The 25,364-nt window shown below is 48.1% G+C and overlaps 1 protein-coding gene across 1 annotated transcript in view; it reads left to right on the top strand.

The window, feature by feature from the left end:
- The window catches only part of Plch1 (phospholipase C eta 1), a 54,430-nt gene that overhangs the window by 14,907 nt on the left and 14,159 nt on the right, over window positions 1-25,364 (top strand). The window contains exons 8-12 of the mRNA XM_042685568.1: window positions 188-359; window positions 5,555-5,662; window positions 21,337-21,498; window positions 22,641-22,712; window positions 23,552-23,643. Of these exons, the coding sequence (XP_042541502.1) occupies window positions 188-359; window positions 5,555-5,662; window positions 21,337-21,498; window positions 22,641-22,712; window positions 23,552-23,643 (606 nt within the window). The remainder of the gene's footprint in view (window positions 1-187; window positions 360-5,554; window positions 5,663-21,336; window positions 21,499-22,640; window positions 22,713-23,551; window positions 23,644-25,364) is intronic.

Raw genomic sequence — 25,364 nt, 5'->3', positions numbered from 1 at the left:
AGCAGAGTTCACTGGCTTAGCGGTGTATTTCTAATGTACCTCTAATCTTCCTTGTAGAATCAGTGTGTCCCCCGCACGGCCGCAGCTCCTGTCGTGAGATTGCAGGGCTGCAGTGGGCGCTGACTTGGGGGTCTGGGCCTCTGGTGCTGCCCCTGGCTCACGCCGCCGCCCTCCCACTCTCACATAGGTTCCCCGTGATCCTGTCCATTGAGAACCACTGCAGCATCCAGCAGCAACGGAAGATCGCCCAGTACCTGAAGGGGATATTCGGGGACAAGCTGGACCTGTCAGGTGTGGATGCCGGGGACGGCAGGCAGCTCCCAAGCCCTCAGAGCTTGAAAGGCAAAGTTCTGGTGAAGGTAATGGCCCAGGCGGCGCGGGCATCCAGGCCAGCTGGGCCTCTCCCCTCTCCCTCCCCCATCCCCACTCAGGTGGCATGGGCATGGAAGCCAGCTGGGCCTCCACCCTGGGAGAACCCTGCACACTCTCAAGAGCAGTGGTTGGCCTGCAGGCACACAGGTTTTCTAGACCTGTGTGTGCATCAGGAGAGGCAGTTCTGATGCAGTGCATCAGTTCTGGGGCTGCGTCACTGTGGTGTTGCTACGTATTATGAGCGTTGCTTTACGACGTGAAGGGAGAGGTGTAACACTTGAGTCTGTGCTGTCAGTGCGGACGGCAGCATCCGGGGCAGGAGCCAGACAGCTCCCCACATCCCCAGCCAAGGCCTTTTGTTCACATCCCTTCCTTCCATTTCAAGCTCCAATAACTGTCTGTCAAAAAAGATATATTGTCACGGTTGATCAGCCCCTGCGTGTATCCGTGAGAAGCGCTGTTCCAGAGACGGCACGTGGTGGGCGAGAGGCAGGTGAGGGATGGCATCACAGAGGCTCTCTTTCCAGGGACAGCGGACACTGCAGGTGCAGACGCAGTCAGGAAGACAGCCCCTTGGGCTTTCTGACTGCCGACTCTGTGATTTTTCTTAGTTTTGGTGAATTGTATGTATGGACCCAAACCAGTTTTTGATGGCTGCATTCTTTTGAGGTGAAAGACAAAGGAAAACCAGGTGCCAGTGATTCACCCCTGTAATCCGAGCTACTCAGGAGGCAGATCCCAGGATAGAGATTCTAAGCCAGCCCCTGCTGCTTATCTTCAGTTAATCACCAGAAACTCAGAAGTGGTGCTGTGGCTCAAGTGGTAGAGAACTAATTGAGCAAAATAGTTAAGGGACAGCTCATAGACCCTGAGTTTGGGTCCTACTACTGGCACCAAAAACCCAAAACAACAACAATGAAGAATAGTTGGCTGGGTTGTATTTTACCAAATGTACAGGAGAATGAGACCTTAGAGGAAACAAGCGATTCCATGCCAGGACTTCAATGAGAAAGGAGACGTGGGCACACTGCTCAGGCGTATTCATCTTTAGAACCTACCAGAACTTGATTTTCTGTCAATTAAATGAAAACGACAGATTCTGAAACTGCGAAGAAGTGTCCTGGATAAAAGTTGTAGATAATACAACAACTAACGCTCACCAGCAACACGAAAAGCTTGCCCAGTCTTGTGGAAGCTGACCCCTGTGTTCAAAACCATTTTCTGGGTTAGACGGTAGACAGGTTAGACAGGCTCCCCATCCTGTAATCATTTCGTGGGCAGTTGGCATGAGAAGGTAGGTAGTATGGGCTGCGTCCTCCAGGGGCAGCCTGCATTGCTGAGGACCAGGTGCGGGCCCCTTTGGGCACAGCCATGGTGTCAGGACCTGTGCACACCAGTCTGGCTCAGAGTCTGAGGTCAGAGGCCATCACTGGGCTCTGGGATCTGACGGCTGAGAAGCTGTATTTTCTGTGTCTGCACACTGGTCCATCTTGGGCTTTGCCACTGGACCCAAGACAACGCTGACTCAGAAGAAATGGTTGGTGAATGGTAAGAAGAGCTGGAGGCATGGCTCACCAGTAGAACACCTGCCTGGTGAGGCATGGCGCAAACCCACTGCCATGGCCTAGACATGTGTGCTTGCTGTTGTTCTAATGTAGGTGCCGGGGACCCCATCTAGACCCAGAGGCCAGCTGGCCCCCGGCCCCTCGGCGTCAGAAGCCCCGAGTCCCCATGCAGCCTTTCTGCCAGCACTTCCTGACCACCATTCTGTGGGCCACGAGGTTCAGAGCCGTGGGCTCTGTGGCCAGGTGTGTGGATGCCCGAGCGGTGTCTTCACTGGGTTTGTCTTGGTTTGGATTGTGTTCAGTGTCATAAACATCCCCCCAGTGAGCAGTCTTGAACAACAAACACTTCATTCCACTGTCCCGTGTCCCTGTAGGAACCTAGGTGTGGTTTAGCTAGATCCTCTGTTCAAGGCCTCTGGAGAGAGAGAAAGAGAGAGGGAAGAAGAGGAGAGGGAGGGAGGGAGGGCACTTACCCATCAGCCTTGGCCACTCAGCTTCAGCACCTCCATGCCTGCCTGCAGAGTTTCTTAGCATTTCCTTCTGCTCCAGAAGCAGCCAGCCATTCGGGCAGCAGCCCCAGCGACCCAGAGCCTCTGGTCTAGTCCCTGCGGCCCCACCCTCTACTGCATTCTAAAATTGCGGTCCTTTTTCTGAATGCAAATTGATGTAAATTGAGGAACATAGAAAGGGAGAAAACACTGCTCAAGACACTCTGATTTAGAGATAATTGCGCTTTGAACAATGAAATCATATTTCTTTCCAGTCTTTCCCCTGTGTTTTTATAGTTCACCAAGATTGTAAGAACATTATTGTACAGTCAGCTCTCCTATATTGGCAGATTTAACCACCCACATATCAAAAATACTTGTTTTTTGTGGTCAAGGCTTTGTGTTTGCTAGACAGTCATTTCACCTTAACTTGTGCCAGGCCTCTGGCTCCTTTTGCTCAATTTCTTTTGAGATAGTGGCTCACTTTTTCCCTGTTTGGGCCAGTCTGGATCACAGTTCTCCTATTTGTGCATACTATACAGCTGAGATGACAGCCATGTGCCACTGTGCCAGCTGGCTGCTGGCTGAGATAGGGGTCTCTTGTGGATTGGCTGCTGCCTGAGATGGGGATATCTCGTGAACTTGCTGACCGGCCCCGACTGTGGTTCTCCTGAGCTCTGCCTTCTGGCTAGGACTTCAGGTCTGAGTCTGGTGGCTGGCATGTGCAGACTCTCCTCCTCTCATTAGGAATAGCGTGTGAAGTATTTTAGAGCATCCGGAGACAATTTAAGCAGGGGGATGTGTAGGTGGTGTGAGAATAACACACCATTTTCTGTAAAAGACTTGTACAGTGTTTTTAGATGTTGGTACCTGAGATAGGTTCCGGAAGCATTTTCCATGGTTACTGATGGATGGGTGTAATGCTATCTGTCTCTCAGGTGTCTTAAATCTTACTGTAGGAATTTTCCTTTGCTTAAGCCCCTACTCTGATTTCTGGCGTGTATTTTGGTGAGGTGTCAGAAGTAGTTTGAGACTGCAGGCTATGCAGGAGAAACTTGGCTTGTTGAGTGTGAAGGGTGAAGGTGTGCAGATGTGAAGCTGCACAAGTGTAGGTGTGCGGGTATGCAAGTTTGCAGGCATTCAGATGTAGGTGTGCAGGCATTCAGGTATGGGTGTGCAGGTATGCAGGCATGCAGGTATGGCTGTGCAGATGTGCAGGAATGCAAGTGTGGCTGTGGAGGTGCAGGCATGCAGTTGTGTGGGTATAGGTCTGCAGGCATGCAGGCATGCAGTGTGAGTATGCAGGTATGCAGGCATGCAGGTGTGGGTGTGCAGGTGTGCATGTGTGCAGGTGTAGGTGTGCAGGCATGCAAGTATGCAGATGTGGGTATGCAGGCATTCAGGTATGGGTATGCAGGCATGCAGGTGTGGCTGTGCAGGCATGCAGTTGTGGCTGTGTAGGTATTCAAGTGTGGGTGTCCAAGTATGTAGGCATGCAGGTGTGGGTGTGCAGGTGTTCAGGCATGCAAGTGTGGGTGTGCAGGCATGCCGGTGTGTGGGTGTAGGTGTGCAAGTGTGCAGGTGTGGGTGTGGAGGCCCAGGCATGCAGGTGTGCGGGTGTAGGTATGCAGGTATGCAGGTGTGGTGGTCCAGGCATGCAGGTGTGCCGGTGCACATGTGTAGGTGCGGGCATGCAGGTGCAGGTGCCTTGACCTGCTTAGAACCAGCAGCTTGTGGTGGGCCTTGTCTTGATGGCTGGAGTCTTGACCTGTTGGGCTGCTGTAACAAAATGCCTGACAGCGGGAATTGTCCCTGCACCAAAAGTGGCTCTGGTGGCTCCGGGGTCTGTGGGGCCAGGGCGGAGCATGGGACAGGGGAGTGACTCAACCACAGCCAGTGGCCCAACCTCAAAACACCATCACCTCAGTACCACAGGATTGGGTTCCACCAAGGACCCTGGGCAACCTTACACCTCCAGTGGGTCTAGATGATGGAGTACGGTCACGTGTACGCTTACTCACATAATGAAAGAAACTTGTCTGAATTTTCATAAAATAAGTGTCCTTCATTAATTACACTTAGTGGAACGTAGTAAGACTGCCTTTCCTTAAAAGTCCTTTCTCTCTTTTATTTTTTTATTATTTTATTTTTTATTTTTAGTTGGTCATGGGTCTTGAACTCAGGGCCTGGGCAATGTTCCTGAACTCTTTAGCTCAAGGCTAGCATTCTATCACTTGAGCCATAGAGCCACTTCCGGTTTTCTAGTAGTTTATTGGAGATAAGAGTCTCAGGGACTTTCATGCCCAGGCTGGCTTTGAACTGAGATCCTCAGATCTCAGCCTCCTGAGTAGCTAGGATTACAGGTGTGAGCCACTAGCGCCCGGCCTTTCTCTGTTTTAATTACTCCTAATTTAAGCTGTGTACCTTCTAGTCAGGCTGAAGTAATGATCAACCATAGGCTAGCTCATTGGACCTCAAGTTTTCACTTTTAAAAATTGTGGTCAATTATATATAACAAAATCTACCTACTGCCCTAATTGTTTTCAAGTGCTTTAGTCCTATTTAAAAGCATTCGCACTGCAGGGTGTGCCCAGTGGCTCAGTCCTGTAATCCGTGCTACTCAGGAGGCTGAGATCTGAGGATTGCTGTTTGAAACCAGCCTGGACAGAACAATCTGAGAGCCTCTTATCTCCAGTTTACCAGCAAAAAGCTGGAAGTGGAGGTGTGGCTCAAGTGGAAGAAGGCCAGTCTTAAGTGAAAAAGCCAATAAGCAAGAGGGTAAGGCCCTGAGCTCCAGCCCTGGAACTGGTGCCCTCACCAAAAAATAAGCAAAAATAAAAATAAAATCCTGTGTGGCTCACCTCCATTTTATTTTCTCCTCTGTGAACTCAGCTGTTCCAGGTCCCCTGTGGGCATGGAATCATGGATTCTGTCTTTTGTTTCTGGCTATGTCATCTGTCTTAGTGTCTGCAAGGCTCATCCGTCCGTGCTTTAATGTGTACCGGAATTTCATTCTTCTTAAAACATGAGTACTCCCTCGCATCCGTTCACCTGTCCTTGGGTGTGCTGCTTCTTGTGTCTGGCTCTTGTGAGTTTTCAGTTTAGATGCATTGCTTTGATTCCTTTCAGGGCAAGAAGTTGCCTTACCACCTTGGGGATGATGCAGAGGAAGGAGAGGTGTCGGATGAGGACAGCGCCGACGAGATTGAAGATGAGTGCAAGTTTAAGCTGCACTGCGTGAGTCACACAGGCGGGGGCTGGAGGGGCGGGGGTGGGGCCCCTCTGGGCACCTGGCAATCAGCACAGGTTCCAGGCCGCGCCGGCCTCCTCCTCCCTCACAGGAGGCTCTGGGCTATAAGGAAATTTAAAGGAAATCGCTGCGCACCTGCACACAGCTGCTCGTTTACTCAGTCTGTGAGTCCAGGTTTCGTGTGCCTTAGAAATGGAAGGAATGTTCTCGATGCCCCATCTGACCCCATCCCCACAGACAAGTCCCCTCCTATCTTGACTCAGCTAAACTTCAAACTGTGGTCGCAAAAGTAAGTGTCTTTCAACGCTAGCCTGGTCTTAACTCCTGCCTCACGCTCGTGTCCAAACACACTCCACGACAGGGCCGGTCAGAGCTCCCGCGGTCCTGCCCGCTCCTAGGTGACCCCAGTGCCTGTCAAGGCACAAGTGTCCACATGGTGATTCATTTGTGATGTTGTCAGCAACACAGCATAGAATGGTTATTTCCCTTCGTGGGTTTCCTGGCTGGAGACCCGCCCTGCAGAAAAGCACCCTTTCCCCACGTCCCCTGGGGCTTCCACAAACCTGGGGGAGCGCAGGCTTGGGGACAAGGGTGAGTCCCAGCTCACCCTGGCTCCAGTGAGGCCAGAGCCTCAGGACGCCTCAGGGGATGAGCCAGAGGCCTGGGACTCCATTGCTGCCACTGCCTGCTGGGTGGAATTCTTTTGGACATCAGGGCTGTTATTCTACCCTCTAAAACCAGATCCATTTTGAATAAATTCCCCTGATTGATATCACTGCCCTGAGCTCAGCGGTCGTTGAACTCAGCGGTGTATTGTTAACAATCTTCTCTTCACTAAATTGTGCTGTGATTGCCCGTAAGAGACTGGTAAGAGACTGTTTCCGGAAAGAACAAGAGATAAGTGACAGCCAAGTCCGGCCAATGCTTCTGTCCTGGGTTTCATTTATTGTAAAGTAGTGAAATGGAGAAGACTGAGTTGAAGTGAGGTGGGGGGGAAAGGGGGGGTGGGCGGGCGCTGCCGTCTGCATTAACCTCTTCACTTCTTTTTTTTTTTGTCAATCATGGGGCTTGGGCATTGTCCCTCAGCTCTTCAGATCAAGGTGAACGCTCTACCACTTGAGCCACAGCACCACTTCCAGTTTTCTAGTGGTTTATTGGAGATAAACATCTCACGGAGTTTTCTGCCCAGGCTGGCTTTGAACCACGATCGTCAGCTCTCAGCCTCCTGAGTAACTAGGATTATAAGATTATAGCCGGCGCCTGGCTAACCTCTTCACTTCTGATAGCTTCTCTTAAGTCAGTTAAATACCCCCAATTGGGTGACAGTTACAGAAAAATTAAATAGGTTTTACACAGCTGAAATGGTTAACATTTCAGTTTCTTTTGTTGTTGGTGGTGGTGACCGTGTGGCCTGGGCACTGTCCCTGAGCTCATTTTGCTCAAGGCTAGTACTCTAACACTGTGAGCCACAGCACTACTTCTGTTTTTCTGGTGGTTAATTGAAGATAAGATTCTCACACTTTGAACTGTGAGCTTCAGATCTCAGCCTCCTGAGTAGCTAGGATTTCAGGCGGGAGCAACCAGCTCTGGACATACTTCAGTTTCTTATTTACTCTTCTAGATATTTGCTATTTTTGTAACTAGTGACTTGAAGTATTGGATAATTAACCTTTTTATTTTTACTTTTCACTTGTTCATTTTGTTCTTGTTTTGAGACCTTTTTTTTTCTTTTTAATGTAGCCTGGGTTGGCTTTGAGTTTGCAATCCTCCTGCCTCAGCCTCCTGAGTATTAGGAGTGCAGGAGTTCATTGCGATGCCTGGCTAGCTGTATTTTGTAAGCTTGACTTTTCATTACTGTACACCTTGATTCCCAGCTCTCTTGGCTGCCAACTCAGAGTGACTTATCATTCAGAGGCGGGAAGCACAGAGATGCTACTATGTTAATGTTTAAGGAGTGCTGTTTTAGTGAAAATGAGGGCTAGGCTTTAACTATCATCCCAGTGTGTCCATTTGTTCCTCTGAGTCGAGATCAAGCTCTACTTTGAAGCTCCTCTGGTTTCGAATGTGGTAAACCTTAGACCTTCCTCAGGTGGATAATCTGATTATGAAATTCCTTTGAGAGTCAGCTGTGGTTTTCTAGGAAGGAGCTGGAGTCCTGCCTGCTGGCTGCCTCAGGCAGCACAAAAAGCCTTCTGTTAGTTTCTAGGCACCTGTAGCTAAATAGACACTGGCTACAGCCCTAGCAAGGCTACATGAGATTCTCTGTGCATTCAACAATTTTTTACTGAGCACCTGCTGTAGGAGATGTGTTGTTAACATTATAGGTTTTAGGAAGAGAGATCTTTGTCAGCAGCATGGACAAAAGCTATGACTTCCATGAAGTGGTCCACTGATCCATTATGGGGCAGGAAGAAGGTAGATAAGAAATGAGCCAGATTAATACAAGATATACTGATTAGATCATTGTAGGTGGTGAGCTATGTGCCGCTGTTCATGTATGTGTGATTGCATCTTGAGTCTGTGTGTACATACATGTGAAAGGTTTATTCGCTTTGGATGGATGCTCCAGGAAAAGTGTCAAGAGCAGATCTGGAAGCAGCGAGTCCGGGAGGCGATTCCTCTCCTCGCTGAGAGGCCGGGTTTTGTGGTTGCCAGGCATTCCCCAGCCTGGGAAGCAGAGCAGGAGGCGGGATTCCTTGCAGCCCTCCATTCCTCCACCGCAGCCTCAGGCTGTGCTAACGCAGTGCAATCCCACTGTGTCTGGAGTTGTTGCAACCTTTAAGCTTTTCCTGCCTTGGATTGTTTTGTGGCTTTAGCCATAATGCAAATCTGGCTCATGCTATGGAGCAAGTCCAGCGTGTTCAGGAACCCAAGAATCCCACAGCTCCCGGGCATGGCAGACAACGTCCTTTCACTCACAGTACAATGGACCTGGCAGCTTGGTCCAGGGTGCCAGTGGGCAGCCACTCTCCTATGCATGGGTCATCAGACGCCGGTGTGCCTCACAGCCTGTCCACCCTACATCCCACTCGAATTGCATTTTTCCTCTTCTGATGTTTTTCTGTTTTTTTTTTTTTTTGTCTTGTATTCCCTGAACATATTAGGGACAAACATCAGCTATATCCCCCTCCCCCCATTACATGGAGGTTACCCACAAACACCAGGCCTCAACCTACACCACATGCACCTGTCACAGTAGTGCACTGCACTACTGTGCACTGATACTCTGCACTGATACTCTGAAAGCCGGCACCCATCTCTCTTTACACCTGTCTACCGTTCCCTTCCCTTCCCACTCCTTAGCTCCGAGCTCATCTTCCTTTCTAGGCCACTCACTGGATGCTTTGGACCCTTCTAAGGTGATGAATCTTGACACTCAGCCTCAGAGCCCTCATGAGCAGCCGGTGATGCGTGACCTCTCAAGGCAGGGAGGGCTTCTCCCGAACATGCTTGTGTGGGGCGGCAGGTCATGGCCTCGCAGGGGAGTGGGGAAGTGGGGAGGTGGACTGGAAGAGTCCGGCTGTTTCTTACCATGATGATTGGTCCTGGATCAGAAGAGAGTGAGCTGAGGGGGCTGAAGTAGTGGGCTGGAGTGAGGGGAGAGGGTGCAGGGGTGCAGGGGGAAATGGCTAGCAGCAGCAGCCCACAGGTCAGGAAGATGGGCTGGAGAATGGTGGGGGAGGCGCTGCAGAGGGAGGGAGAGTAAGATGCAGCCCTGGCTGCCGGATGGATGCCCCCAGAGGGCAATGGCGCAGGAGCTGCTGGGATTTCCCCACCATTTTCCTTGCTTTGTTTTGAAAGCAAAATGCCTCAGCTTTGACTGCTTTAAAAAGCGGGGGCTTTCCAACCCCCCCCAAGGCCAGGGTCTCAGCCCAGAGACGATGAGGTCATTTGCCCAGGAACTTTGCTCACATATCTGGTGACCTCCGTGTGCAAGGACACACTTGTGTCCTCTAACCTCTGACCGCAGACTCAGGTAGGGTGGCGCTCTGCTTCCGGAAGGATGCTGGAGACCAAATAAGGGTGTGTGTGTGTGTGTGTGTGACTGGCAGCGGAGGGAGCGATGGGTGAGAGGTGATGCCTCAGAACAGTGGCGTGTGTCCTCCGACAAAGCCCTCCTGACCTGTCCAATTGCATTCCTGCCCCCCTCTCCCACTGGCCCTGGGCACAAAAGGATAAAAAAACGTAAGGCTCCCAGCAGCACAGCGCCGCCAGGCCCTGGGGTCAGACTTGAGCCTCAGCTTTGCTTCAGTACTGCGATTGGATGAACTCCTGGACTGAATGATATTATAGTAATAAACCACAGCCACACGTGTATTTGTTCTTCTGGGCTGTACATTTGCCTATGTGTGTGTGTGTATGTGCACATGCTTGCGCGCATGCTGGCACTCATGCACATGCGTGAGCATGCAGGCATATGCTGTGAATCGCAGAGAAGAAAAGAGATGAGCAGGCAGGAGCATGGGTCTTCGGGCAGCCCCAGCGCAGGAGGCATGAAGGGGAGGTGCACAGCGCCTGTGCGGTGCTGCTGTCCTCATGTGTGACCGGCGCTGGCCGCCCTCACTTGGCGCAGTCTCATCCTGCCTCTGTTGATGGTGACAGTCTGTTTGCCCAGCTCCTCCCTTTCTGCGAGGCTGCTAGGTAGGGAAGGAAGGAGGCTATTTGTGGCTATTTGGAGCACTCTATGTGACCCCAGGCTCTCTTAAATTCATTTCTGGCCATGTGTGAAACCCACTGACTCTTCTCCATGGAGGGCCTGTGGGATGTGTTGTGGGCTTCACAGTAGGAATAATGCTTGTTGGACATGGAGTCCACTCGGGCTGTACTTCCCCCAAGAGTTCCTCTCTTCCTACAGTGAGAGAAGGCAGATGGCTGCAGGGTTGTACCAGACAGGAAGTGCCCCGTGCTGTTCCCAGTCCAGCAGTTGCCAGGTGTGTGTGTGTATGTGCATGACACGCTGAGAGTCTGTCTCTTCCTGTGAGGAACAGGTTCAGTTGCTGTGTCCTGCTATGGGGTAGGAGCTGGTAATGGCTGGGGTACAGGGCGTGGGGTGTGGGGTGGCTCAGTTGCTGTGTGAGGGGCAGCACAGGCCTATCTCAGTTTCTCAGACTGTGATTTCTTGTCCTTCATTGTACCATATTTGTTATAAATGGCACGTTTGTGGCACTTCTATGTCTAGCAAATCCACCAGCCCGTTTTCTAACAGCATGTGGATAGGTTATGCCCCTAAAGCATGCTTTGGCAGAGACAAGATGTTTCAGAATTTTCCTTATTACATCTGATATAGTTACCAGTGATTTTTTTTTTTGGTTGTGGGGCTTGAACTCTGGGCCTGGGTACTGTCCCTCAGCTCTTCAGCTCAAGGCTAGTACTCTACTTGAGCCATAGTGCCACTTCTAGCTTTTTTTTTTTTTTTGGGGGTCCGGTCATGGGGCCTGAACTTTGGGCCTGGGCGCTGTCCCTCAGCTCTTCAGCTCAAGGCTAGCGCTCTACCACTTGAGCCACAGCGCCACTTCCGGCTTTTTCCTTTTTTTGCTTATGTGGTGCTGGGGAATCGAACCCAGGGCCTCAGGCATGCAAGGCAAGCGCTCTACCACTGAGCCACCTTCCCAGCCCGACTTCTAGCTTTTTCTGTTTATGTGGTGCTGAGGAATCGAACCCAGGGCCTTAGGTATGCAAGGCAAGCACTCTATCACTGAGCCACCTTCACAGCCCACCAGTGATCTTTAAGATAACTGTCATCTTTACTTTGGGGTTCTATGTAAGATGCTGACATCCAGCTGTGGATGTGTGTGTTTTCACTGCTGCACCAACCAGCTATTCCCTGCTCTCTTCTCTCCCATGGAGACCCAGTAATACTGAAATTAGATTAATTAATAACCCTAGAGCTGCCCCTAAGTGTCTAGATGAAGGGAAGAATCACAGGACTGCCCCTCCTCTAGGAAACCTCGGGTGCATCCAGGCTCACAGGACAAACTCTGCTCACCTGAAGTCAGAAGCCAGACGTGGCAGTTTACTAAGCAAAACATAGGGATGCCGAGATAGGCTGGGCACAGGCCTCTTGTGCAAAATTGTGGGCTCAGCTGCCACCACAAAGGGAGGCATGGAGGACATTCAATGTGCTGCTCCCTGAGCACCAGGATGTACGAAGAGGAAGTAGCCTGGCTGCGGAACTGGCCAGAGCCTTGATGGCCCAGAGAGAAGATCAGTGTGAATCAATCAATGTGAATTTGATTTATGCAGATAAGCTTGGCTTCCAAAGTCTGCCATCCTCAGCAGTCCCCAGCTCCCTAGCTCGGGTGCTTAGTTCCAGCTGATGGGCTGGTACGCCCGGCTTTCCTCATAGCCACCCTTCCTCCTGTGCCACGCGTCTGGTGGGTGTCCTTTCCTGAAGAGCCACAGAGAACTTGCTATCCGACCCTCAGAGGCCCCACCCCCTGCTTCCAAGTCCCCCCGAGACCAGAGGTTCCACGAAACTGCTTGGCTGGTGGACATCCTTTGCTGGACCGTCTTCAGGGAAGCTGCGGGCAGGGCTGGCAGTGCTGCCCCTTGGCCTGAGGCTGCAGGCCTTGGTGGGCTTGTGTGCTGACCTTAGTGGGGTCTCTGCCCCATCCACATGTGAGGTGGGACCCCACTAACTCCCCCCCTCCCACTGCTGTGAGTAGTACAGTGTGAGGACATACAGCGTGGTCTTGTAAAGCCCAATTCGGAAATCCTTACCCAAAAGACCTCCAGAGACTGTCACCAATGTAAAAGCAAAGGAATCTTTATTTCAAACTCAAGTTTGGTCCTCCACACACCAGGTAACTGGTGACGTTGAGAGGCCCCGAGCCCAGGGTTATAACACTTTCTATACACTTTTTAGGGAAGGCAGGGACTTTGCATACATCATAGCATCTTATAACAAATGACTATACATTGCAGGGAAAATCATAAAACAATTCTATAGTATGATTGGCGTACTACAAAGCAGGAAAGGACCAGAAACAGGTTGTTGGTTAGATCAGAGGGCTGACATACTTTAAACTGGTTGGCTTGCACCACAGGGGAGTCTCAAGGAGATGGGTGCTGAACTGCAGGGTTCCTTTCTCAAACAGACACCTTCTGTGGTCTGACTACTGGGTTACCATGGCCTCCAGCACCTGCCTGCCTGCGGTATTCCCAAGGATTTTTTATGTTCCTAGTCGGCCAGAAATTGCTTCTTCTGTTCATTCCCAGGTTGGGCTCCTGGTCAGCTGCATAACTCATACCTCAGAAGATGATCCCTAGCTCAAGATGGAGTCACCCAGGCCTCAGGCTCCTCATTCCCCCATTTCTGATATGCACCTAAGGGCCAATTATGGTCCTTATGGGTACATATCATATTCTCCATTGGGAACCAGTTGATATTGAACCTTTAAGACCATCAGTTGTACAGTGTTAATGCAAACATCACTAGCTGGTTTACAACACAGGACCTACTGTGAGTAACAAAATTAACAGTACCAAAGGCCCTTACATTTTCTTCCACCAGTCCTGACTCCATGTATCACAGCTAGCTTAATTTTATACAGGCTGTACTCAAGAAGCTCCAATTTTAAGACATACTCATACCATTTGCTACATACTTAAACTTTCTGAGGTTTGTCTTCTTTGACTCTATGTTTTAAGACAATCCTTACTTTTCAAATCCTTTCTTATCCAAAGGGGATACCAGTTTTTCCCCAATTCCTTTCCCAAGGCTTGCTTTACTACCCTCCTCTTTTTTTTTTTTTACAATCTTTGAGCTTCTTTGTGGCTAGAGTTTAAAACTGCCCATTTTTCCTTTGGCTTGTAGAACCAAGTTATCTCAGAACAGCCTCAAGACACCACTGGGGTGCAGAAGCTTGCTAGATTTTAAGGCTAAGAGCAGGGCTGGGTCTCATTACTACCTGCATTTATAACACACTCAGGTTATTACCATACCAGAGCCAAACTAGGCTGTGACCCTGAAGTGCCTAAGGCAAGCCAGTGATATCCTAACCCCCAATATCCACTGTGGGAGTAGAGAGGGTTATTGGCTATTACCCAAAAGAATGTTCCACAAGATCTTAGTTTTAGCAGCTTTTAACCAGGAATGCAGTCTCAGGTGATGGAATCAGGCAGTTCAGTCTACTTTTTCCACGGTGGAGGTGGTCAGGGTAACGATGTAGATTTCCTCCAGGTGACTGTCAGGCTGTAGCAGCAGCAGCAGCAGGGTCTCTCAGTGGCTTCAAGGGACTGTCACACCTCATGCTAGGCTGCAAATTCCTATACAGACTCATTAAGGATACATTCCATAGGCTTGGCAGGCTGTCACCCCACTAGTTTTTGAGACTATTTAGACAATAGCCCAGGACAATTTACCAAAATGACCACTTTTTAAACTAGATAGTTCTTTTAATAAGGCTGATTTTCTTGGCAGATATAGAGGGCTCAGGCCTGTACTATTTCCCATGCCTTTTTCGCCACATTTTTTTTTAAGTGACTGGTCCCTTGTTCTTTTTTTTTTTTTTTTTGGTCCGGTCATGGGGCCTGTACTCTGGGCCTGGGCACTGTCCCTCAGCTTTTCAGCTCAAGGCTAGCGCTCTACCACTTGAGCCACAGCACCACTTCTGGCTTTTTTCTTTTTGCTTATGTGGTGCTGAGGAATCAAACCCAGGGCCTCTGGCATGCAAGGCAAGCGCTCTACCACTGAGCCATCTTCCCAGCCCTGGTTCCTTGTTCTTAGAAGGGGATGATGGGCAAAGATTCATCTTCTGTAACTTCTTCAAGCTGACTCAGGGGTGTTGCTCCTACCTAGCCAGGCACCTATAACCTTAGCCTATTTTACACAGAGGTTACCAGGGTTAGATGTCATTAAGAACAATATTTTAACTTTTGACAAATGCACAGAACTTTTCTCTGGCTATAGCAGTGTAGCTTATTTAGCTTTCTGGTTTGCAAAAGCATCTTTCTGGATGACTTAGGAATGTGATCTCTAGTGATCCTAACAATGCCTAAGTTACTATGCAGACCTTCAGACAGATACCAATAGAAACACTCTCAGGTTTACAAACTTTTTCCTGAGCAGATGAATTTCATGTAGTTGGTGTCAGCTCAAAAATTACTGCCAATTAGGGCTTTTGGCACATACAGGGTTGGGATTTAAATTATCCCCCACATTTTATAACTTTAGCTTTTTACTACTATCACAGAGGATAGCAAGTTCCAGTCCCTTACAAGGTAGTTAGTCATGGACCTTAAGCATGCTTACAAACTATCCACTCATGACCTCCTGGCTCTGACCAATTTTTGAAGGGCCACGCAAAACGATTCTAGGATCTGACATTATTTCTGCCATCCAAGTGTGGCTTACTGCCTCTGGATGCTCCACCGTTGGTTTGTCCAAGGAGTGTCTTCTCCACACTCGAAAAATGCCTCATTGACATTTCTCTTAGTTGGTCGCTGGACTTGAACTCGGGGCCTGAGTGCTGTCCCTCAGCTCTACAGCTCAAAGCTAACACTCTTTGAGTCCTAAAGCAACTTTGCTTGCTCTTTTAGCACTCTGCTGGCTGAGTAGAGGTGACAGTCTCACAGAGATCTTTTTCTGCCTGGGCTGGCTTTAAACCAGTTTGCAGATCAATGAGTCTTATAAAAGGCCACTTTACTCCAATTAAAAGCAACAAGGTGGTCAACATAGAAGTAGCTTTTAAGCATACTCTTACCTGAAAATTATTAAGAGCCAGAGTTACATCTGACAAACTTGTAAGAATCCTCTGTGCTTTGCTCTGGGCTTGCTGGAAACTGTTAAAAAAAAAAAAAACAAAACCTAAAAGAGCAAACTGGAATAGCAATTATTTTGGTAATCCTAATTTTTTCCTTTGTGCACTTTGAGGCAAGTATTAAGAACAATTTTATTTTTAAGCTTTATATCCAGAAATCCATTCCTAATTTTTAAGCCTCTTTTTAATCTCTTTTAATACTTTATACTTTAGTTTTCATTTATGTTTTGAAAAGATCCCTTGAAATCTTGAGGCCAAGTGTCACTCATTGTCTCTTGGCTGCTTGTTTTAAAACAGATACACAATAAAACTTTAAACTCAAATGACAATTTTTCTTTAATGCAAGAATTACAATCACCATCACTGTATGAAGAAGCTAGACTTAACACCTTTATGACTTTTAAAAACATATCCTAATTGTAGAATATCTTTCACTGAAAGCAAGTCATATTATACAAATAAACTTTTTAATCCTCTTTTTAAGGCCTTCTTAATTTTAATTTTAACACCTCCACAGGGCAGTTTTAGCAATACTAATCAGATCATCACACCACTCACTTTAACCATCATGTTTCCAGTGTCTATCTGCAGGGAAAAGGGACAGAACAAGATGGGCCACTCAGCCCCTCCTATGGAATGGACACACACCCAATCCCACTCTTTAGTGTTAGATGAACTATGTTTGTGCCAACTTGCCCTCTTTCACCATGCGTGGACTCCTCCCAGGGTCTGTCCCACCATCTGTGAGCTCCCCCCAGGGCCTGTTCCACCATGCATGACCAGCTGAACTGCATTTCTGCCTGTTCATCCCTCACCCATAAAGATAGGTCTTCTGTTGGCTTCTAAGTTTTCCTAAGTTTTCCCCCTGTCTTTTCTCTTGGTTCTTGAATGAAATACACAGTTTTAGACAGACAGACAGTGCTAAACTAACCTTTACATTTGAATTTCTAATATTTATCCCCAAATTTTAGCCAAGGGAATTAAATCCCAAACTGTCAATGCATTTTTGTTATGCCAGATATCTTGATTACAGTGTAAACAGCCTTATGTATTTTAAAATTAGATTTTAAAATACCAGATTTTTAAATTTTCAAGTTAAAGAATCCTTAAAAAGCCTTTTAAAACAATGTGAAGATTCTTTAAATTTTTTGGTAATGTCCAAACCTCATAACCTTTTGAATTTTAAACTTAAACTCACCCAATTGTTACAGCATGCTGACAATTCTTATCTTGAACATGTTTACATGTACACAAAACATACACACAGATCTTAAAGCGTGTAAAAATTAAAATCAGTTGTGCATATATTTTCTAAAGTTTTTAAACAAAAAATTTAAGACAATATTTCTTTTAAACGAAGTACCTTTGTTGAGCTTCATTTTCCCAAGGCTTGCTTGTTTAGCAAGGCATTTTACCAATCAGTCTTTTGAATCCCTTCTGTTGGAGGAAGGCTGGGCGTGGGAGTGGGGGTCACCTGAAACTAAACTGGCCTGATTTTTACCCAATTTTGACAAGAGCACTTTACAAATTGTTAAGCTGTCTGGAGCAGCTGAAAGTCCAGACCAGGCTCACTGCTATCTACACCCTCGCCTCTCCTCCAGCAGCCTCCACTGGGAGAAGGTGCAGCCTGAGGCTTGTCCATGCCCCGCCTCTTGGCTGCTGTAACACAAGGCGGGGACTTAGCAGGTCTGTGACCAAGCCCAGCGGGAGGCTGGGACTTTTATTCCCCCAGAAATGTTCAAATAGATAACAAAAACACAGATAAACACAAAAACCAATGATTCACATTTAAAACTTGTACCAATTCTAAAACAGAACTAGACAAGACAACAACCAAAGGCTGAGTTGGGGACTAATGGGCCCCCAGAACTCTGTGCCGTTTTCAAGCTGAATCCAGAGTTTGCTGAGTAAGCCTGCCGCTCTCACCCAGGCCTTCCCTACCTCAGAAAACATAGAACAGAAAATACACTGAAGTAAACAAGACAGACAAGTGGCCACAAAGACAAAATTAGGTCTCAGTGAATGGGGCGACATCTCACCATCAGTCACTTACCAGGGGACTCGAATCCCCTCTACTCACCTCCAGAGGATTTTTCTTTTAGATTCCTGCAAACGTTGACCCAGGGGCCTTCCAAGGCAGAGGAGAATTCCCGGTCATCTTGGGGCAAGGGAAAGAAGTCCTTGGTGGCTGTCCCCTCAGACTGACAGGTCCTCCTCCATGCTCAGACCCCCTGGACCAAGGCCCGAGGCTAAGATCTTGCAGGTGGTCAGTGGCAGTTTCATTAAAAAAAAAAAGGAGCTAGAGAGAAACAGGTATTAAGGGGGTGTCGGCCAGTCTCCTCCGAACCCTCGCATCAAGATGAATCTGGGAGGAGAAACATTCTAAGAATTCCAAAAGACACACACACACAACACTGAACACTGAGACAAGACACATTCACAGCGTGCACATTGTAGATTGTCAGTCAGGAAGTGCCAGACTACAGACGGGCCCAAATGTCTGCACTAGTGGACAGTCTACCCCGTAAGCTATCAGTCAGAAAGTGCCGGACTCCAACGTCTGCACTAGTGGATAGTTTACCCCGAGAGGGCCCGGGGAACGTCTCCCACCGTCCCTGTTGGCTATAGCGCATCTGCCAAGACCTCTTGCCAACCTCAATAGAGAACCTGTAGGCAACTCAGATACCAGATAATTACAGAGCGGCAATGCCTCAACTTACCGGCCGGGTTTCTCAGTTTCTGGGTGGCCTTGGAGCGGGGACGGTGGGGGGTCGGGGGGAGATTCCCAGCCAATGCACCAAGTGTAAAGCCAAATTCGGAAATCCTTACCCAAAAGACCACCAGAAACTGTCACCAATGTAAAAGCAAAGGAGTCTTTATTGCAAGCTCGAGCTTGGTCCTCCACACACCAGGTAACTGGTGACGTTGAGAGGCCCTGAGCCCAGGGTTATAGCACTTTTTATACACTTTTTAGGGAAGGCAGGGACTTTGCATACATCATAGCATCTTATAACAAATGACTATACATCTTGGGAAAATCATAAAACAATTCTATAGTATGATTGGCGCACTACAAAACAGGAATGGACCAGAAACAGGTTGTTGGTTAGATCAGAGGTCTGACGTACTTTAAACTGATTGGCTTGCACCACAGGGGAGTCTCAAGGAGATAGGCACTGAACTGCAGGGTTCCTTTCTCAAACAGACACCACCTGTGGTCTGACTACTAGGTCACCATGGCCTCCAACACCTGCCTGCCTGCGGTATTCCCAAGGATTTTTTATGTTCCTAGTTGGCGGGGAATTGCTTCTTCTGTTCATTCCCAGGTCGGGCTCCTGGTCAGCTGCATAACTCATACTTCAGAAGATGATCGCTAGCTCAAGATGGAGTCACCCAGGCCTCAGACTCCTCAGTCTCATTATCCGTCTCACCCCACAGATACAGGGAAGCCTTGGCCACGTGTGGTTATATCCTGTATCTGAATAAAAGCAAACAGAGACGGGCAAAGAAATCTAGTTGAGAAGTGCAGAGATAAAACTGAACTCCCAGTAGCAGTAGTCCAGGAAAACAACACATTGTTGAAGCTCCTGCTCTGGGGGACCTGTGGCTGGGAGCTGGTGCCACAGAGAGGGCCTGCGAGGGCTCTGCCCTGCCTGGCATGGACTCCCTACCTGCCCGGGCCCAGCTGCCCCAGCTCCTTAGCCCCAGGCCTTGCTTGTTTCTTCTGCTGACTTACTGTTTCTTATCTTAAAACTAACTATAGGTGGCAATTAGTTGTATTTGCAGAAGAACAAACAAAAATGCTTTATTCAGACAGCTTGAGGCAGTTTAGACTAGTCCTACAGCTCACTTTGAAGTAATTATAAAATAACAGAACTAGCAAACACATATACAACAAGAACAGTAAGGAGTGAGGAGGGATTGAGCTGGAGGCCCAGGCTAGCCTGGGAGTCCTGAGCAACCTGGACTGTGTGGATGGAAAGGGAGAAAGAGAGAGAGGAAGAGGGGGGGGGAAGAAAGGAAGAGAAGAAGGAAGGAAGGAAAGAAGGAAGGAAGGAAGGAAGGAAGAAGGAAGGAAGGAAAGGAAGAAAGGAAAGGAAAGAAGGAAAGGAAGAGAAAGAAGGAGAGAGAGAAAGAGGAGGAAGTTAGGGAAAGGGAAGGGAGAAAGGGAAGGAAAGAGGGAAGGAGAAAGGGCAGACAACTAGTGGAATAAATCTGTAGTGCTCTTAAGCTTGTTGGTTTGACTGTAATTTATTTCATGGGAGCTCAGTGGATTTGCTGCTGTTTGAAGCACTTTGCTTCTGAAATTTGTACATGAAGAAGGAAGCTTGTGTGCAGTTTTTCTCTGGTCAGCAGAGCAGTATGCCTGTTTTCTGTGCACACACAGTCCAGGTGTAAATTGGCTTATGTTTGTAAAACTTGGGGAGTCCTGTCATGTGAGCAAGTATACTCCCATCAGCATTTGCAAATCACCACAAAGAGGTTGGTTACTGTCAGATAGCTGGTCTGAAATTCATAAGACTATATGGCAGAAAGAGAAGATGGTTTCCCAAAGAAACTGAGGAGTTAGAAAATTATAACCAAGGGGCTGGGAAGGTGGCTCAGTGGTAGAGCGCTTGCCTTGCATGCCAGAGGCCCTGAGTTCGATTCCTCAGCACCACATAAGCAAAAAGAAAAAAGCCGGAAGTGGCACTGTAGCTCAAGTGGTAAAGCGCTAGCCTAGAGCTGAGGGACAGTGCCGAGGCCCAGAGTTCAGGCCCCACGACTGGACCACCCCTCAAAAAAAGAAAATTATAACCAAGATATAAATCTTGCCAGCCTGCTTTGTTATGGACAAATGAAAAACATTTAGAAAAACGCAGTTGCCATTAATTGTGATCTTAAAATAATCATAGTGTCAGATTAGAGAAGTCAGAATTGTGTCCCCCATGTTACACAGTGGGGCAGGATGGAAGGAAATCTTGTCTCAGAGCAGTCTTCAGCCCCAAACACTTTTATCACCTGCTTTACCCTTCTGTGAGAGAAGCAATTTTGAAATACAATGTTTTTACTCAGATTGAACTAAGTAGGCTTAGAAAACATCGTCTCCAGAACCTTCCTGATCTTCACCATCATTGAAAACAGGAAGCGGTGCAATGGTACAGTCTTGAGTTTGGGAGTTACTTACTAACCCTGTGAGGCTTGAGCAACTTGATTTATGTAAGCATCAGACATGGGAGCAGAAAACAGTAAGACTGGAGCTGATGCAGATTGAGTGCAGGGCTGAATACAATTACATGGAGAGTAGCTGGCAGGGGGAGCTCTTGATGCCAGTGATGGTGGTAGGGTTTGCTGGTGAACAGAACTGAGATGGCACCCTGAGGATGTCAGCTTCTCCAGGAATGGAGGGTGGATGTCACACAGGCATGTGATAGCACCCATCCCACAAGGACAGTCACAGTTTATTGCCAGCAGTTTATTGCCAGCAGAGGCTGGCAGTTTATTGCCAGCAGAGGCTGACAAGGCCACCTCCACCATGGGAGAGGGAGAAATGGCACCTGTCTGTTTCCCAGGGAGCATCTGGGTCCTGTCGGGTCTAGAAGTGGGGGGTACTCTGCATGTGCAGCTGGTCACTGGAAACAGCGCATATGCAGATGGGTGTAGGTCTGGGCAGAGAGCAGGAATGCTATGGATCCTGGAGAAACTGGCAGGGGCCCTAGAGAGAGTTCTCCTCTCTTTGTGAAGGGCAGGGTGGTCTCAGGTCTGGCAGCTGGGCCTCGAGATACATGCTGAGGACCTGGCAAGCCCCAAATGGAAGAGGACCTACTATCACTGTTGACTTGGTCAGAGAGTGCAGCAAGAAATGCTTGCCCCTTTCTTCTGCTCTTAAGGGAATCCTGAGCACTGCTTCCTCTTCACAGAATAATGGGACCACAGAACATCAAGTAGAGTCTTTCATAAGGAAAAAACTGGAGTCCCTGTTAAAGGAGTCTCAGATCCGAGACAAAGAAGACCCTGACAGCTTCACAGTGAGGGCGCTGCTGAAGGCCACACACGAGGGCCTGCATGCTCACCTGAGACAGGTACGCCGTCCACACACCAGGGCCTGCACGCTCACCTGAGGCAGGTACACTCTCCACCCACCAGGGCCTGCACGCTCACCTGAGGCAGGTACACTCTCCACCCACCAGGGCCTGCACGCTCACCTGAGACAGGTACACTCTCCACACACCAGGGCCTGCACGCTCACCTGAGGTAGGTACACTCTCCACCCACCAGGGCCTGCACGCTCACCTGAGGCAGGTACACTCTCCACCCACCAAGGCCTGCACGCTCACCTAAGACAGGTACGCCGTCCACACACCAGGGCCTGCACGCTCACCTGAGGCAGGTACACTCTCCACCCACCAGGGCCTGCACGCTCACCTGAGGCAGGTACACTCTCCACCCACCAGGGCCTGCACGCTCACCTGAGACAGGTACGCCATCCACCTACCAGGGCCTGCACGCTCACCTAAGACAGGTACGCTGCCCACACACCAGGGCCTGCACACTAGTGTCTCAGCCCACTGCAGGCTGGCAAAGAGCTTCCACTCAAGACACAGAGCAGGGCATGGAGCAGGGCACCACTGGGGACACCTTAGAGGTCACCATGCCCCTTATAGTCCTCCTTACCAAGGACGTCATTCAAAGCACAGACAGGTGTTGCTGTGGCTCACTTAAATAAGCTCGCGCACACACACACACACACACACACACACACACACACACACACACACACACACACACACACACACACACACACACACACTACCTCATAGATATCCCAGGATCTCATTTGTAAGTAGCACTGCTGCATGTGATTGTTTTCTTTATTCCACAGGCTGTTGACTAAGTCTGGTCATTGTCTAAAATTAAATCTCTTCTTAATCGAAAGTAATTTGTCCTCACTCAGGACACATTCTACACAGCCTGAGAGACAGGCAGTGAGGGCAGTGGAGCTGGGCACTTCTGTCCGGCTGGAGGCAGTAGGCAGAGTCTCGGTGCTGGCTGACATCCAAGCTCACCCTCTCTTGGGCAGACCCACACCCAGCAGTCAGAGGTGGAGACTGAGCAGAAGGGCACAGATGGGACTAATGAGAGAGAGGGTCTCGATCTTCTGATCTACCTGAGCCCCCAAAAAACAGAAGAAGAAAAATATTTCTGTATACCTTTATCTACTCAGAACCCCGATGGGAAGGAAAGTGGGAAGAAATCACAGGCACGGGCCCTCATGACCAACTTTGGAAAGCACAAGGTATGAATTCAAACTTGTGAGCACGTGGTATAAAAATAAAGAAATGTGTATACTTGTTTCATTTAATGGAAAGATTCTAAAGGGAGAGAAGAATTTCAGTGATGACCGTAGAATGATTAGAGGTTTATTTTAATTTTTAAAAAGAATTATCTTTAAGTGGCTATATAGAGAGATTTCATTTGGACAAGTCAGTTTCTGAGTACAATGCTTCTTTCTCAACATCACCCCATCCCTCGTTCCCCCCCATCTCCCAACCCACCCATCCCCTTGGATTTCCTAGTTCCATTTGCACATATACACATGGATGAAGATTTCTTAACCAGGACCCCAGGAATGTATCAGAAAGCACGATCCACACTGAGAGAGAATATTTTGAATATTCCCACCCTTGACATGCCCCAACCACAGTGTGTGAGAAGTTTTTCTAAAAGCTGAGTTTTATGTGCCTTAGAAATCAGTTTCTGAGCACAAAAGTCTAGATTTTGCATAAATATTTTAGTATAAGGTTGATGATTAATGTTTTAATATAAAGATCCCAATTAATATTTTAATATAAGTAAACAACACATTTGTTGTTTAATGCTGAAATTAGAGGCTATATTTGGTCTTTTTTCTCTCTCAGTTACTATTTGTCTCCTGTCTCTCTGTGTCTGTTTCTCTGCGTAGCTCTCTGTCTTCGTGTCTCTGTCTCCCCTCTGTCTCTGTGTCTCTGTCTTTGTCTGTGTTGGTTTCACCAAGCCAGTCTGTCTGTCTGTGTACATGATGTGTTTAAACCCAGTCCATTCTCCATAGGATGTAGGATTTCCCCCATGTTACATTTACTATGATTTTTGCTGCAGAAAGCCACAAAGTCTCGGTCAAAGTCGTACAGTACGGAGGAAGAGGAGGACTTGCAGCAGAACCCGGGCAGGGAGGGCGGCCAGATGTGCAGGTGAGTGAGCTGTGTGCTTCTGGCCCAGGGGGCAGAGACTCTGGCTCTGAAAGATGGACTTGCCCTGAGATCACAACAGTGGTGGGGGAGAGTCGGCACACCACCAGGCACTCAACAGACTTAGTCTCCCAAAGGAAGGTGTATTCCATGACGGATAGACGGACAGACCGACGGACAGCTATGGACACATACACATGTGTACACACACCTGTAAGAGTGTTGTGTGTGGAGTCACACTGACTGTGGGAGTGATGTACACTGATTTTTATACATGTGTGTGTTCCATTCTGACTTTTCTTGGCGAAGTGAACTATTGGAACTTTTTGTCCTGTGCTCTTTCATTGAATGTATTCCAGCACTATTAAGGTGGGAATTTTTTTTTTTCAAATTTTTTTATTGTGATTAAGTGGTTACATAATTTCCCAAATTTCACAGTATTGTGGGATAGTGAAGCTTAGCTAAAGTCACAAACACATTCTAACTTTCATAGGACAAATTGTCTATCATGGTCTATAACATTTATAAGTTCTATGAGCTTTGCGATACAGTTATTTCTTCCACATTGGGTGATCTGTACATTTCTCTTGTTTTGCATAGCATCAGCTGTTCCCTCTTTCCCACTTGTTCCCTCCCTCCCATCACTGCCATTAAGTTGCTTAGTTCATTTTGGTCAATGTCCAGTGCAGCTGATGGGTCCCGCTGTTGTATGCTTTTCCCTGATTCCCTCTAGTTCTGTGTCGTCCTCCTGGTTTCCCTCTGGTGTGTACATATATACCATACACGTGATCAGCAGCATGGGGTTATTTAGTAGTGATTTGACCAGATGAGCGGAAGTCCTTTGTTTCTTAAGTCCTGTTAATTTTGTCATATCACCTAACATATTGGATTTAACATCCACTTATCAAGGAGACCATGTGCCATTTGTCTCTTTGAACTTGGCTTATCTCACTCAACATGATTTCTTCTAGCTCCATCCATTTCCCTGCAAATGCCATTATTTTGCCCTTTCTAATGCCTGCATAATATTCCATTGTGTATAGATACCACAATTTTTGGATCCATTCATCTGTGGTGGGACATCTGGGTTGTTTCCATATCCTGGCTATTGTGAACAGTGCTGCAATAAACATGGAGGTGCACGTGTCCTTGTATATTGGTTCCTGTTGTTCAGGGTAGATGCCCAGAAGTGGTATGACTGAGTCATAAGGGAGGTCAATATTTAGCTTTCTGAGGATCCTCCAGACTGCTTTCCAAAGTGGTTGTATAAGTGTACATTCCCACCAGCAGTCTAATAGGGTTCCTCTTTCTCCGCATCCCCTTAAGGTGGGAGTTTTTGTTGCCGTACGTTCACTGTTTTCTCTCCAAAGAGTACTCAAATGTTTATTGGGTGAATAAATCTATTTCACCACTATCCAATTCCAGAATATTTTCCTTGGAAAGACCCGTAGCCCTAACCAGCCTCCCGCCATTCATCTGTTCCTCAGGTGCTGACGAGCCGTCATTAAGTCCTTTGTCTCCATTGGTTTGCTAAGATGCGGGGCTCTGAGGACTGGCTTCTGTGTGTTTAGTTTGCATCTTCAGCACTCATCCACGTTGTAACAGGCTCCATTCCTCCACCCACACTTATTTCTCAGCCTACTCCCTTGTGCCCGTCTCCAGCATTTTGTACTCGTCCATTACTTGAAAGACACCTTGCTGTTTTCTGCTGCCTGGCAGTTAGG

Source organism: Dipodomys spectabilis, unplaced genomic scaffold (genome assembly GCF_019054845.1).
Source record: "Dipodomys spectabilis isolate Male_0828 unplaced genomic scaffold, ASM1905484v1 ptg000095l, whole genome shotgun sequence".
NCBI lineage: Eukaryota > Metazoa > Chordata > Mammalia > Rodentia > Heteromyidae > Dipodomys > Dipodomys spectabilis.
The sequence above is the reverse complement of the archived record's forward strand: the minus strand, read 5'-3'. Positions and strand labels throughout refer to the sequence as shown.